At 41.4% G+C, this 15,712-nt stretch overlaps 1 protein-coding gene across 3 annotated transcripts in view; it reads left to right on the top strand.

Annotated features, from left to right (window-relative positions):
* MCC (MCC regulator of WNT signaling pathway) overlaps window positions 1-15,712 on the top strand; it is a 702,540-nt gene that overhangs the window by 599,373 nt on the left and 87,455 nt on the right. For all 3 annotated transcript variants that reach the window (XM_029571531.1, XM_029571538.1, XM_029571544.1), the window contains 3 exons: window positions 169-258; window positions 2,596-2,744; window positions 4,487-4,627. In XM_029571531.1, coding sequence (XP_029427391.1) covers window positions 169-258; window positions 2,596-2,744; window positions 4,487-4,627 — 380 coding nt within the window. The remainder of the gene's footprint in view (window positions 1-168; window positions 259-2,595; window positions 2,745-4,486; window positions 4,628-15,712) is intronic.

Raw genomic sequence — 15,712 nt, forward strand, 5'->3', positions numbered from 1 at the left:
TTTGTCTTTTTAACAACAGAGATGCCAGCTTATATTAATCACCTTAATGCATAATTTCACAAAACAGCAAGTCCGTTAACACTGGTACACTTTGCATAGCTCTGGGGGGAAAAAAAAAAAAGACAGGCATGGTTTTCTTGTGAGTAACCTGTGGAAAATGTTGTTTAGATTGCTGAGCGGGTGAAACTGTCAAAGACAAAGTCAGAGTCGTCATCTTCTGAACGCCCCATCCTGGGATCAGAAATCAGCAGCATAGGGGTGAGTATCATTTCTGTAAAAAAAAAAAAAAAAAAGAGAAAAAAGTTTGCAAGGAAGTATAAAATTATTGTTCAACTCTTAACAAATTGTGCGCCCATAACTGAGACTTCTGTTCATTATAACAAACTCACTGCCGAAGACTGAGAAGAAGATGTTTGACTGACCCCTGGAAATACAGGTTAATTAAAATCTCCATATCATTAAAGCTTTTGGAGGTCATTGCAGTCTTTAGGCAGTGTATGTGACCTAGTAATGGAGTTAGTGGTCAAGCCTTGAGACGATTACTTGACATTTCATCAGTAGTAAGCTTAATGAGCCTTGCCTTAATGTGTGTCCGGCCTTTTAGAGAGGCTGTACAAGATGTGTGATCATGCTCTTTGCGGCTGACGTCTGTACTCCTGCGGGAGTTTTGCGGCAGTGGTATTTTAAGAACATAAGTGGTGCCATGATGGATCAGACCAGTGGCCCATCAAGACTATAGCATCTGGTTTCTGACAGTGGCCAGTCCAAGTCACTTGAAGTACTCTGCAGATCCTAATGGAGACATCCCCTGCCCTGTTCACTTTCAGAAGTAAGATGTGACAATCTCAGGGTCTGTCTGACTAATAATTGTTAATCTGCCTGCCCTCCAGAAACTTGTTCAAATCTTTTTTTTTTTAAACTCAGCCGCACTTCTAACCCTAACCATGTCCTCTGACAACAGATTCCACAGCTTAATTATACGATGACTTAAAATGTGCTTCCTTAAGTTTTGCTTTAAGCCTGCTATGAGCTACTTTCATAGAGTGTCCCCTAGTCCCTATAACTTTTTCCACATCACTCATGATGATAGAGGTTTATATCATATCTCCTCTCGGTTGTCTCTTCTCCAGGCTGAAGTGCCCTAATCTGCTTAGCCTTTCCTCACAAGGGAGTCATTCCATCACTGGCTGCCATTTCAGAATCTGTTCCCATAAACCAGGTTCAGCCATAGGTCAGCGCAGAGGTGACCTTGCTGAAAGCTGCTCCATTTCAGATGAGTTGGTTAGATTAGTCCCAGCTGGGTGCAGAATTAGAAGGGCAGCACTATTGTTTGTTTGGTAACTGGTTTAGTGTATAAAATGTTTGTTCCTTTTCCTAATCAAATCAATATTCTTACCACTTCCAATTGAAAAAAGCAGTACTAAAACCACACAGCAGCAACCAAAAATATTGTGCCGGTTCAGTCAGTGGGTATAAAACAAGCTTGTGTTTATGAACATGTCATTTTGCTTTTCAGATTCACTCCTGAGACAAAATTAGTGTGCGCTTTTTTTTTTTTTTTTTTAAGCCCTTCCTATTTTGCTGCTCCCATTATAAGCCTACAGACTTGTTCTAGCGCTGCCCCAACAGAGCCAAAGTATGAACTTATGGAACTCTGATGTTTAAAAATAGGATGCATTGTCTGTAATAAGCAGAAATGAATAATTTGGAACCAAAAAGAATACGAGAAAAATGGGACTCAGTAAGTAGCTGAGCACTAACGTCAAGGAACAGTCAAGCTGATACTTTGAGAAAAGCAGAAATTATGCAGTATAAGGTTTATAGTTAATAATTTGCACTGTTATGGTCGTATTTTATTTTATAGCCTGTGGCAGTATTTGCAGTGCTTTGCAAGATAACCATTAATATGTCATTTTGGGAATACAGCGAATGATTAGCACAAGTCATACAGGTGCATTAAAGGAAGGCAGTTCCCCGACCAAATGAGCTTATACATTTATGTGAGGAAAGGGAGAAGATATGCAAGAGAGATGATGGGGCAGTTGCAGGCACAATCTGGTGGTAGCTCACAGTGTGGAGATGGGAGAGGCATAATAGCGTAGGCGAAAGCAGATAAAGACCAATTTGACCCATCCAATCTATCTGATCCATGCTGCTAAGGAGGTATCCCAGTTGTAGAAGCTTGACCACTTGTAGGATATTGATCATTATCCTAGACTGGTTTTGTTGTATTCTTCATTGGTTCTCTGCCGTCTGGGGTAGATGATCGTAAAATTATGTTCTTAATCCCAGCCCCCTCCCTCTCAAATTTTACCAAACAAGAAAGCACTTAAAAAATAAAAAATTAAAGGAAGAATGGGATAAGCCAAAGGATACCTAGCTCTGAAGGAAGTGAAGAGAGAGCCAGAGATCAGTTGGGATGTCCGGGTTCAGAGAGAGGACACCTGATGAAGCAGGCGTGAGTTCCAGACTGAAAAGATGAGGAAGGGAAAGCTTGGAGGTGTGAGTGAGTTGAGCGGGCAGTACGCAAGAAGGGGAGGAAGCTAGAAACCAGGGCCGAGATGCGGTGTGTGTTCATGAACTGCTTTTATGCAGGTGTCCAGCAGCGTGGCAGAGCATTTGGCCCATTCCTTGCAAGACTGCTCCAACATTCAGGAAATCTTCCAGACCCTCTACTCTCATGGCTCTGCTATCTCTGAAAGCAAGATCCGTGAATTTGAAGTGGAAACGGAGAGATTAAATAGGTAAGTTGGAATGCAGACAAACAATTCAGTGGTTCCCCTCCCCCTGACTTTTGCCTTGTCCCCTTTCTATCGGCCTCGTCTTGAACTAGCTTGGCAAGGGGAGGGGGGAGGAGAGCAACTCCAGTGAGAGTGGGTACCTAGCATTGATCATTTGCTGGCAGAGGCCACTACAGTAGACAGTGGCCATCTTCTTTCCTTCCTTCCCACCCTCCTCTGACCTGAGCACATCACCTTCGTAGCCCAGGTAGAGAAGGGATCTGAATTGAAATCCTTGATGTCTCCGCGCTGGGTTCTGAACCATTGAGCCAGTCTAAACAGGTATTTTACTGTGTGGGTAACGAATCTGTACTGGTTAGCTAGTATTATATGAAGCACTTTAATTCCAGTTTTTGATGCATCATCTGTAAATAAATGTGGAATGGTAATGAATGGCCCATTGCCTACTATATATTTTTTTCTCTGTTTAAACTACATAACATGTGTATTTCCATTTGTATAATGTACCAGTAGATATTCACTGCACAGCTAAATGGCGACTCCTTAGTTAGTGTTACTGACTTGTGTTCTTGAGGTGTGGCAGCAATGAATTGCCTTTTCTACTTCAGTACCTGATTTTTCAATGCCTGGTGGTCATAGCAACATCTGGAGTGTAAAAAAAAAAAAAAAAAAAAAAAGACGCTTCTTTAGCCATTTCTCTGCCATTTGGCTGTTCCTAGAATGGGGTGAATTTGAAGAAGTGCTTTAGATATAGTTTATATTAGAAGCACTACAGAGATGTGCTGGGTTCTCAGAAGGGGACATACAGGGATAAAACGGTATCTTATATTAAAATGAATGCTGTCCTGATGCCCTGTGGATTAGCATATTGTTTGGACAACCCAACGAATATATGCCTTTTGCTCCTGAGTCGCATGCATTCTCCTCTACAGAGCTAATGAAGTGACTTTGAAGGCCCAGGATAAGGCTGTTTCTCTCTTTTCTCACTCAACTCCTCCATCCCCTTCACTACACAGAGACCTAGTATGCACACTTCAATAATATGGGTGCAGCTCACTTTATAGACAGGCTTGGCATGCAATTTGGGTGCACTCGGGCAGCGTTGGCAAGCTGTTTGAAGGGCTTGGTTATGAAGTGGGAGAAAAGATCATGGTTAAACAAAGAAATGTTGAAAGCAGATGCCTTGGACTCCAGGTTTTTGTTTTCCTAAAGCCATGCTAAATGTGTAAGCTGTGGTCCATTTTTTTAAAAATCAAATTCAGAATGTCATTTTTTTTTTTTTTTTTTGTATAAGCTAAGTCAAGATCCATCACTTTAAAGCCACTTGGCAGTCCTTATTGTGACAAGAATCTGACACAAAATATAGATAGTGTACAAACATAAAAAAATGACAAAGCAGGCAAGGATAATAGAAGGCATTTCTACACACAATTTTTACTTGGCTATCATTCAGGCAATCCTAAATGTCAAGAGCAGCATGTTAAAGTATGCTTGAGTGGATATAAACCTGTACTTAAGCCATAGCGAGAAATGGCATCGCACGTACCATCTGGATTATTGCTGGCTGAAATTTGGGGATTTAGCTCTAGCTCTTTTGAAAGTACGTTCGGTCATAGAGCCTCTGACACTGCAATGCGTCAAGATTTCTTGGGTTTTAGAAAAGAAAGTGAGCCTTGGCTGTGATTTGTATATGTGAAGCTTAAAAGGTAATATTCTTCTGATAATGTTTTGGTTTTTTTCTGCAGTCGAATAGAGCACCTAAAATCCCAGAACGATTTGTTAACAATAACACTGGAAGAGTGCAAGAGCAATGCAGAGAGGATGAGTATGCTGGTGGGGAAATATGAATCCAATGCTACAGCCCTGAGGCTGGCACTGCAGTACAGGTAAATGACTGGAATGAAGGATCCTATACAGAAGGGAGGGGGGGGCCATGAAGCCCGGGTTACCTGGTTTGGGTCTCTCTGTGCCCGCCACTGCCTGTGCTGCTGCTGCTGCTTGGTGTGGTCAAGAGAGTGGTCTAGAAGTGTCATTCACAGCTGTCCTAGTGCCATTTCAGAAATGCTGAGCTATATTTGCCAAGTTCACTTAAAAGGTGAATTTTCAAAGGGTTGCCACCCTAAAAATAGCATAGATGCACTTAAGTAGCGTGTGTAACCACACAACCACAGGGCACACAAAATGATGATAATAAGGTATCTAACAAAGTAGACTCTATCCTCGAAAGCTCATGCCTCAATACATTGGTTAGTCTATAAGGTGCAAAAAAACGCCTCTTGTCATTTTTATAAAATAGCGAGAGGTTTTGTCCCTGTATAATGGAAGTCAGACTCCCAATTTCTGAACCAACTAAATGAGTTTGAGTCATGCAGATGGTTACGTGGCTCCTATAAGGAGCAGCTGGATAGCTCGCTTTTTCTTGACCGATCTGGGAGTGCGTTGGCCATTTTCCCCTCCATGAATCTGGTCCTTATATTTCTCTACTAATGCTGGCATAAGTAGTCTCACCAAATAGCCTCACCACTCCAAGATATAACCAAATCTCTTTAAGGTGAATTTTAAAAGCCCTACACATGCCAAAGCCGGGAGATTTGCACAGAAAAGTCAAGCGGGCGTTCGGCGCGTGGATTTTAAAAAGCGTGCGATTACATTTTTGGCAAAAAAGGGGAGGAGTGTGGGCATGTCTGGCCAAGGCATGGGCATTTCTAGATTTCTCAATGAAATCTTGCGCATATTTACGCGCACAAGGGCACGTTTGGGTCCCCTACCATGTAACTATACTTCTGGTATGGATGGTGTGTAAATCCTGAAACAAAAAAAACTAGAGGTTAGCGGGGTTTTAAGGGTTGGGGCTAACATGGTAAAAGGTAGGCTAGTGAACTAGGGGGGTTAGGAAGTCCTACCATTACCTGGGCGAACTAGGAACACTGGTAATTGCGTCAGCGCACGTCTACTAAAATCCCCCCACTTACGTGGTAGAGGTGACATATGCACACATCCATATAAAATTGTGCACACGTACGCGCGAACAGCCTTTTTTATACCATACGCGCATATGTTATGTTATAAAATGGCCACATCCTTTGGCACGAGCCGGCATGTGCACCTACATGTGTGCCTATGCGGTTGTTTCAAAGTTACCATCCCTATTTCTGGATTTTAAACCAGTTACTGTATACGTTTTGGTATAGGGTAAACATTTGTTACTGAATACTCAGTTGATGGGGATACACAGTCAGAGTAAAACATACAGTATTAAAATCTATGTGGTATCACCAAAATTTGGAATACCTGCCTCTGAGACTATACTTGAACAGAAATTAGAGCTTTTCGTCGTCCATTATTTTCCCAGTTCCATTCTACAACTTTTGTGATATAGTGTGTATGTATGTGTGTGTGTGTGTGTGTGTGTCTAGTCACTCACAGCCACATCATGACCTCAGGAACCTTTCTTTTTTCATCCTTGGCTTCACACTTGAACAATGTGAAGGATTCTCCAGTCTCCTTTACATTCCATTTCTCTTTGGAGTACTTCTCATCTCAGGATACCCTTTCATCTCCTCCCCAGACAGTCTTCCTCGAGAGGAAGAATGGCCTCTCCTTCCACTCCTATTCCCAGCTACTTCTTCAGGCCAACTCTACATTCCTCAGTCTCAGGCCACTTCCCTTGAGGGGAAGAGCCCTTGCAGGGGTGAACTCCATACTAGAGGAGTCCCCATGCCTCGCCAACCCATGGGCTGGCTATTTCAAGACAACTAGATCCTAGAGGTTCTTCTCTTCCCCAGCTCTACCTTAAAAAGACCAACTCCCACCAATTTGACCCACAATTTATACCTTCCTGGAACATACAGTAACAGTTGGCAGAAGAATATCAAATAGTCCATGCACACCACCCCCCAAGCCCTCTGTCAAAGGCAGCAACTACCGCTCCATGCAAGTTACTCCCATTCTGTTAGGGTAGCCCTGCTGCACCATGCAGGTCACCCCAAGCCTTGTGTTAAGGATAGTAACTGCCACTGCATGCATGTTTCTCCCAGCTTTGTTAAGGGTAGTAACTGCTGCTCTGTGCAGGTTTCCCCCAAGCCTTATGTTAAGGGTGGTAATATTTACAGTCAAAACCAAGCAATTGTTAAACCCATAACAAAATTACTGCTCGTAACATTTTTATGGTATGACTAGCCACCTTGATAATTCAGACAATGCCGCTTGAACATACTTTGCTCTGGACTTGGCAGTAGAAGCTGTCCTGTGCTACACAATGCTTTTACCCAAATGTTTACATATCAGTACCTCGAACCGTAAAAGTCGAGGCCATGTTGGCTGTCATCTGAATCCAATTCTCCTACCATCCAAGCCAAGAGCGATGCTGCAAATGCATTAAAAGCATCCATGCTAATTGAGCTGAAAATGCAAAAGTGTCTCATAAATAATTGCTCTATGCCAGTGTGTCGCCACACTTCCTGGTCCCCCACTGACCCAGCTGCTCACCGGTCCTCCTCTGCCCGGGCTTAAAATGCTGTCAGCCCAGGAAGAGGAGATGCTGGCAGCCCGGAAGAGGAGGTGGTGAGCAGCGGGTGTATGCGCGGGAAGAAGAGACCATGCTAGTGCAGGCAGCATCGGCCCGAAGAAAAGAAGAGAGGCGCGGCCTGAGGAATGAGCAGCGCGGCTCGGAGAAAAATGAAGAACGTCAACCCCTGCGGCCGATGGAATTCCTTTCTCCGCGAGGGCTGAAAATGAAGGAGGATGGGTTGGGAGGAGGCGGCTGCTGCCGCTAGTTCCGGGGAGGGAGGGAGAGAGAGTGAATGAACAGCAAGCATGTGTGTTTGAGATCCTGTGTGCGTATGTGTGTGAGTGAGATAGCATGTATGTGAATGATTGAGAGCCTGTATATGTGAAAGAGAGTATGTCTGTGATTGAGAGCCTGCCTGTGAGAGAGAGAGCATGAATGTAAGTTTACAATTGGGAACCTGTATGTGTAAGTTTGTGATTGAAAACCTGTTTGTGTGAAAGAGTATGTGTGTATGATTGAGATCCTTTGTGTGTGAGAGAGATCATGTGTATGTATGATTAAGAGCCTGTGTGTATAAGTAAGAGAGAGAGAGCATGTGTCTTGTGTGTGATTGAGAGCTGGTTTAGGTGAGGGAGTATGTGATTGAGAGCCTGTGTGTAAATGAGGGAAAGAGAGAGAGCATGTTTGTAAGCATGTGAATGAGAGTCTGTGTGTGAGAGAAAAAGACAGCATGTATGTGTGATTGAAAGCCTGTATGTGTAAGCGTGAAAAGATAGACAGCATATGTGTAAATGTGTAATTAAGAGCCTATATAAGTGAGAGAAGAAGCATGTGTATATGTGAGTGACTGAGAGCATGTGTGTATAGGTGTGTAATTGAGAGCCAGTGTGAGAGAGAGCGCTGGTATGTGACTGAGAGGAGAAAGTTCCAAGCAAACCACCCCTCCTCCTGCTAATTCAAAACAATCTCAGGAGACCTGGATATCAAACGTTCCCAGGTATGCAGAGCAAAAACATTTTTGTATCCTTATTTTTCATTACTGGGTCTTTGTGTCTGCTATTTTGAAATATTTTATTGGTATCTAGAAATTTTTTATGAGTTTTTAATTATTGGATATTCCATTCAGCAGCTGTTTTGAAATAATCTGTTCTTTTTGTTAGTATGGTTTTACTGCTACTGATTTTATATTTCTGGATTTGTTTTATAAGGACTGGTGATGTTTCTCTTTTTCCTTTGTTGCACTGCATACAGAGACTCTGGCTTGTTGCAGTTTCCAATTCAGTTTTTGTCTGCAAGCTTCTAGTTATGCGTTTTGCTCTCTTTATTCTTTGTTAGGTGAGGGTCAGCACATGTGACTCAGGTGAGGTTTTCTGTTGGCGTGTAGTTTCTGTGTAGGGCTCTATAGCAGCCTGGCTTGGTCCATTTTCCTAATAGATGTATTGGGGTCTTAAGGCCTGGTGTAATATTTTCAGTGTTGCCTTTTCTTAGGTAAGTGGTTACTGTTAAGTGCTGGAAATTGGTGCTGTTTTGGTGTGGGATGTTTACCATTTATACAATTTCTGTTCAGACAGAATACATATCTTTTCCTTGTGTCATTTTAAACAATAAAAATAATTACCGGACCTTTACTTTTTATTTCCGCCGTGAATTGTAATGAGCAGTGTGTCACACATGTGAATGTGGTCTGTCAGGTGTGTCACGATGGGAAAAAGGTTGAGAACCACTGTTCTATGCTACAACCTATAATTGCTCTATGCCATGAATTTGTGGCTTCAGTTGCACAAGCTGGTCACCCCAAGCCTTATATTAAGGGTAGTAACTGCTGTTCCATGAAGGTTACCCCAATCCAAAATGTTGCACATGAAATTTATATAGGTTACCCTGTTTCTTCGTTTCCATCCTTTAGCCGTGCAGTGTTTATCCCATTCCATTATCGTTGTTGCCTTCATCGCCTTATCTTGGAAGGCATTCCAGGCATCCACCCCCCCTCTCCATGATGACATATTTCCTAATGTTGGTTCTGCATCGTCATCCCCCTTGGAGTTTCATATTATGACCCCTAGTTCTGTAGTTTCCTTTCCAATGGAAAAGATTTGATGACTGTGAATCAAAGCCTTTTAGGTATTTGAAGATCTGTATCATATTTCCCCAGCACCTCCTCTCCTCCAGGGGTATACATAGTTAGATCCATCAGCTTCTCCTCGTGCATCTTCTGAAACAGACCCCAGACCATTTTGGTTGCCTTCCTCTGAATTGCTTCCATCCTGTTTCTCTTCTTTTGGAGATATGGTCTCTAGAACTGAGCACAATACTGCAGGTGAGGTCTCATCAAAGACCTGTACAAGGGCATTATCCTTAATTTTTATTTTTTTTTTCTTGCTGGTTATTCCTCTGTGTAGCCCAGCATCCCTCTGGCTATAACCATCATCTTGTCACATTGCTTTAATACCTTCCACCAATCAAACCCTCCCATAAACTTCAGGGGGACACATCACCCAAAACACCAATATTCGGATACCTTTATACCTATCAATAACCATAATCCAGTGAGCCAATGTTGCACCAAGTGCCATCCACTGGTCACTCTGAGTAGTGCAGTTTCAAGCATTTTTTTCAGCACTTTGGGAATAGAAACTCCTGGATCTCCCCCACCCAAATATCCTGTTACTAGAATTGAAGAGGACACAAATTTGGAAGTCTCCCCACACATGCATGTGTGTACGTGTTGTATAAACGTCAAGAGTGTGGGCATATTTTTGTTTTCCTGCATACATTTTACTGAGAATTTAAAAAAGGGGCATTCCAAGGTGGGGTTTAGAAGTATGAATGGGTAGTTGCTATTTTGAAAGAGATGTATGCTTTACATCTGCTAATTGACTCGTGCACAAGTGAAATCAGACTTGCCTGTTTGCAGTTTTTGGGTAGAAGGTCCAGATGAAGTGTTCGGAGTTCAGGGTGGAGACAGAACAGGTGTACTGGTGGAGGTATCAGAGAAATGGTGATTCCAAGTAAATGCAGACTTATTTCTGAAATGGTATACATATAAATTTATGCATATAAATAATGGTTATTACATGTACATGTTATTGTGCAAATATAATTCCAGTACCTAGAGAAGATTCCATCAACCATCACAAACATTCACAGTAGATCCTCTTTTTTTAATATGTATTTCAGTAGTAGCTATTTATATTTGTATAATGGGACTCCTATATCAAGAATAACAATAAAATTGAAAGACCTCTTTGTTATAATCATAGTCATGTTTCACTTCTCTCACTTTTTTGAGTTTTTTGTAAAAATCTTAAGAGAAAAAAAGAAACTTTCATATATATAAAACAGTGGTTCTCAACCTTTTTTCTGTCAGGACACACCTGATAGATAGTTCTCACATGTGTGACACACTGAACACATAACTGTCACAAGGCTAAATGTAAATGTACACTTTGCATCCACGGGAACCCCACCCCCACACCCGATCCTCAGCAATGGGTATAAAGTAGAACTAGAACATTCCCCGTACAACTCATCATACAAAAAAGATATTCTAGTGTTATCTCAATAACAGCAACACAAACTCCCTCTACTACCAGGCGCAATAGCCCTACTTATAAAAAGACAGCAGTTCACCACCAATGCATGCCCTATTGAGAAAACACAACAAATAAAGTAAGGTTTTTTACTAGCCTACATGCTAGTTTTAAATACCTCATCTCGGTGTTACAAACAAAATTGACCTTCACCAAGTACAGAAGGACCACAAATTATAAATATGGAGGCAGAAACTGTAATGGAAACCCAAAAATGCCACTCTGCATGCAGTGCAAACCTGGAGAAATGGAAACAGAAATATAGCACCTAACATAGTCCCAGGATCTGCAATAATGCACACAGAATAACCCGCACAAAATTACACCTGCATTATGGCATGCACTCAAACAGTAACAATCCTATCTATGAAAAGGCAACACTACAAAGATTAAACCAGGCCCTAAACACCCATACACCTCCAATTAGGGAAACAGAAAAAGCCAAGCTGCTTATAGATCCCTACATTATTTTCTAGTTGTAAAACTATTTGAATAAATGTTTCAAAAGAGCTGATGAACCGAACATCATCCAACAATTAAAAACTGTTTAAAAAAATATTAAAAATTCTGCAGACACCAATAAGATATTTCAAAACAGCAGACATATCACATAATACCCAATAATTAAAATGACAGTCAATCAAGAAAAATGAACTTTAAAAGCCACCTTTACTTACCCTTTCCAGCAGTTGTCCTACTCCTTTCCCTGGCAGGCCACACCAGAAGCAGCAGTAGCTGCTGAAGCTGTCTTCATGGTCCTCTTCCTTAGGGACAACAACCAGTCTCTGTCTCGCTCTCACACACTCATATACACACCAGTTGCACCCTCGGGACCAGTTTTTGTGTCTCACACATACCAGTCACCTCCCTGATCAGTCATTTTCACACATACACACCTCACCTCTCTGACTAGTCTCTCTCATACTTACACACAGGCTTTCAAAAACACACACGTTCTCGCTCTCTGGCTCTTACACACACACACAGACTGAAGCACCCTCCTCCCTCACATACACACAAGCAGCATCCCCATTTCAAATACACACCACATACAGGCCCCTGTTGGCCTGGTCTGCAGCGGCGGTGTGCTCCGATCTTTGGCCCCCGCTGGCCTGGTCTCTGCTGGTGGCAGCGCTCTGATCTTTGCCCTGCTGGCTGCAGGTAGCACACAACACACCTGCCGGTGCTTGGCGACACACCAGTTGAGAATCGCTGATGTAAAAGCACACTAATTACTTCCTTTCACCAAATTTCTGCAATGCATCCAACATGGTCCCATGCTATGTCCATGTGCCAGCAACTTGTCTCAAAAATGCTCTCATCAGCTGAAAAATTGAGAAATACTGATAAACCAAGTACAATGATTGAGCAGTGCATTCTTGAACAACCAATCAAACTTAAACATTTGCTTGACAAATCAGTTACTTAAGAACATTTTAAGCCAATGAAGAAATCTCTCCATTCAGGCTCCAAAACGTTAAGTTTGAAAATGTACAGTTAATGTCCTAGCAACATTCCTACCCCACCAATGCTGTTCAACTTGTTCAGTAACCAACTATCTTTACTGTCCAAATTCATATTGGTTTTGTAAAGAATGTTTGACCATTGTTGCTTCCTTACATCAATTATTGAAACAACTTTGATGTTCAAGCAAATGTGTCTTCATCATTCTTTTATTTCTTCCCACATATAACATGGGGCAAGGGCATATTATAACAATCACAACATTTTTTTGATGTATGGCTCGTTGACTGATATGAAAATATTCTCTGTTGGGAAATGGGATGCTTCCTTTCCATACTGCATAGAAATGACGGCAGAAAAGGACCAAATGATCCACCCAGTCTGCCCAGCATGCTTAGGCCAGTATCTGCTGCGCTGTGTGGGTTACCCCCATGCTTATCAGTTTACCAGACCATAAAAGTCAGGGTCCTCGGGATGCTGTTTGAATCCAATTTCCCTTAACCACTGCTGTGAAAGCAGAGAGCAATGAGGAGCTGCATCAAAAGTGTCAGGCTTAATCATTAAGGATTGTGAAAGCTGCCTCAGCAAGTTACCCCCATATTGTTGTTCCCCAAACTGTAAAAGTCATGGTAACATAGTAATGACGGCAGAAAAAGACCAAAATGGGCCATCTAGTCTGCCCAGCAAGCTTCCCAAGGTAATAACTGCCGCTCCGTGCAGGTTACCCCCAAGCTTTTCTATTTATTCCCATCCTCTGGCCCTTAGGGATCCACAGTGTTTATCCCATGCCCCCTTTGAAATCCTTCACAGTTCCATGCCCCTTTGACATCCTTCACAAGCCCTTGCTGGTTGCTGTCTGAATCCAATTCCCCTTTTCCTTCACTGTTTTAGTCTTCACCACCTCCTCCAGAAGGGCATTCCAGGCATTCACCACCCTCTTTGTGAAGAAATATTTCCTGTCATTGGTTCTGCGTCGTCCTCCCTGCAGTTTAATTTCATGACCCCTAGTTCTGTTGATTTCTTTCAAAGTCTTAGAACAAACAGAACAGTTGCCACATTGGTGATTTCCTTTATTTCTGTTTACAATTTCCATTTGTCCAATCATTGGTAATACTTAATGGACAGTATTATCTTTCATGTTCCCGGCTTTCGAATAGGCTATGCAAAGTGGTTCTTTAAAACAGAATGCGATGTTAGAACTGAATAATGTTTAATTATTGTTTTACAAACTAAATGTGCTCTATCAGAATACCTAAATACACATTAATCTGTCTTCATTCTTCCATTCATGATCTAACTATAACAACTCAATATATAAAGCTCATTTTGTGATACAAACAGGATATCCTTTCTCTAATAGTCTCCCTAACAATTTGTCTTGAATCCTGAAATCCCTCATATCTGCAAATTCTTTTAATCCTCAAAAATTGTCTATAAAATAAACCTTTGTGCAATGCTTTCGGATGACAACTTCGATAACTCAATAAGTTATGATCTGTAGGGTTTCTGTATGCTGTACATTTTATACCCCCCCCCCCCCCCATCTTAAGAAATAATCATATCCAAAAAACAAAACCTGCATCTGATCTGAAGTCGTAGTGAACCTCAAATGTGGATTTTGATGAAATTATTTGTTGTAACATGGATCCCATTCCAGAAAGTAAGTATGCCATCTGTAAATCTTCTCCATAGCATAATATATCCCATGCACTGTGAAGGATATATTACTCTTTCTTCAAAATTAGAAATATACAGATTTGATATATCTAGAACCATTTTTAATGCGTCTAAAATATATGCACATAAATTTATAAAATGGATAGAGGAAGTATGCATTTTCTTACATTAGAAAGATTTCCGTGTACTTTTGAAGCAGAAATATGTGGTATTTTGTAAACTGCACAGTTTATAAAATACTAGCATTAAACTCTGTGGATCCACCTACATGCGCAAATGCTGTACAATGGATATGTTTGAAAGTTAGGCTCTTAATGTGAAACAATAAACTGTGTGATTCTGTATCTTTTAGACACACTGTGGCGTGCCATTGAGCAATCTTTTGTGTAGCACTAAAGAAAGCTGCTGCACTCTGCGCTGTCATTCCCAGGAAGCAATGGGCACAATACAGAGGGAGATTTAGGACTAAAGTGATGACTGTGTGATGATAGCCAGATCTGAAATAGTAAGGCCTAAGATCTTTCAGGGGAAGAAAAGAGAAGGACAGTAAAGCATGTATTTTAATTTTATTTTTGTTAATCTGGTCAGATTTCATTTAGACTGTTTTTTATGTTTTATAGATGGACATTTTTATTTCATGTCTCTTATCAGGTATTTTTATTCTTATTTTTTTGTTTTATTCTTGTTTTGTTATATTTTTGCTTATTGTACACCACTTTGAGCATCCTTCTGGAAAAACGGGCAGTGAATATGTATAAATAAAATAGTTCAGTGTACTTGACTACAGTGAGCATTGACTGACGCCTGCATGACATAATCATCTCCTGAGACTTTCCCGCACGGTCAGTAATACATGCTCTAGAGTGTTTTACTGTTGTGCTGTTGCTGGACTAATGCATAGATTTCAGCAGAATTGATGACTTCTAGCAGCCTAGTAATTTGCTTCCATTGATGTCGCTGAGGGATGTTAACAAATTATATTATCAGGTAGCTAAAAAGAAAATATTAACCTGCTTAAGGCTGAAATGTATAAGGCTATTTTATGGAGCTTTTTTGTAGGCAGTTTTGAAGGGGTTCTATAGCCTTAATTTTTTATCCCATTTTTATCTCCTTCTAAAGCACCCCCCCACCACCACCGCAGACAGCATGCCCAAGTGACACCCAACCTTGTGTAGAGACAATAATTCTTCCAACCCAAGGGATTAACTTTCTTGGTTCAGTTGCATGCAGTCCTCTGAAGCGAATTGGCTCCTCCCCTGTGAGGGGCAACTCCCAGAATTAATTAGATCTTGTCTATATGTGGAGTTCCTTATGACCATGTTTAGACTAAATGTTGCCTCCATCTTGAATTTATCTCATTAATAGGGTGTCTGTGAAGAGAGGTGATGTTAATTATCCTGTTGGCTTATTGGGGCTGATGTAATAAGCCACACTGACCCTAGCACAACGTTTTGCTTCCATTTTAACATGGGTTTTTCGGCACTAACCTAAACCTAGTACATAATGGGTTTTATAGCCAAAAAACCCCACAGCAGAGTAGGAGTTAAAACCCACACTATGATTAGTGCAGGTGCATGCAAATTTCAGGGTAATGCGCACACTGGCTATTATCTTTTAATGCAAGGAGGTGTGCTAGTGGGGGCAGTGACTGCCATGCCTTTTTTAACCACGGGAAATTTAAGACCTGGTCAGAAACAGAAATTAAACTTTCTGCAGTAGAGAGCAGGCCT

Source organism: Rhinatrema bivittatum, chromosome 1, assembly GCF_901001135.1.
Source record: "Rhinatrema bivittatum chromosome 1, aRhiBiv1.1, whole genome shotgun sequence".
In the NCBI taxonomy this organism is placed as follows: domain Eukaryota; kingdom Metazoa; phylum Chordata; class Amphibia; order Gymnophiona; family Rhinatrematidae; genus Rhinatrema; species Rhinatrema bivittatum.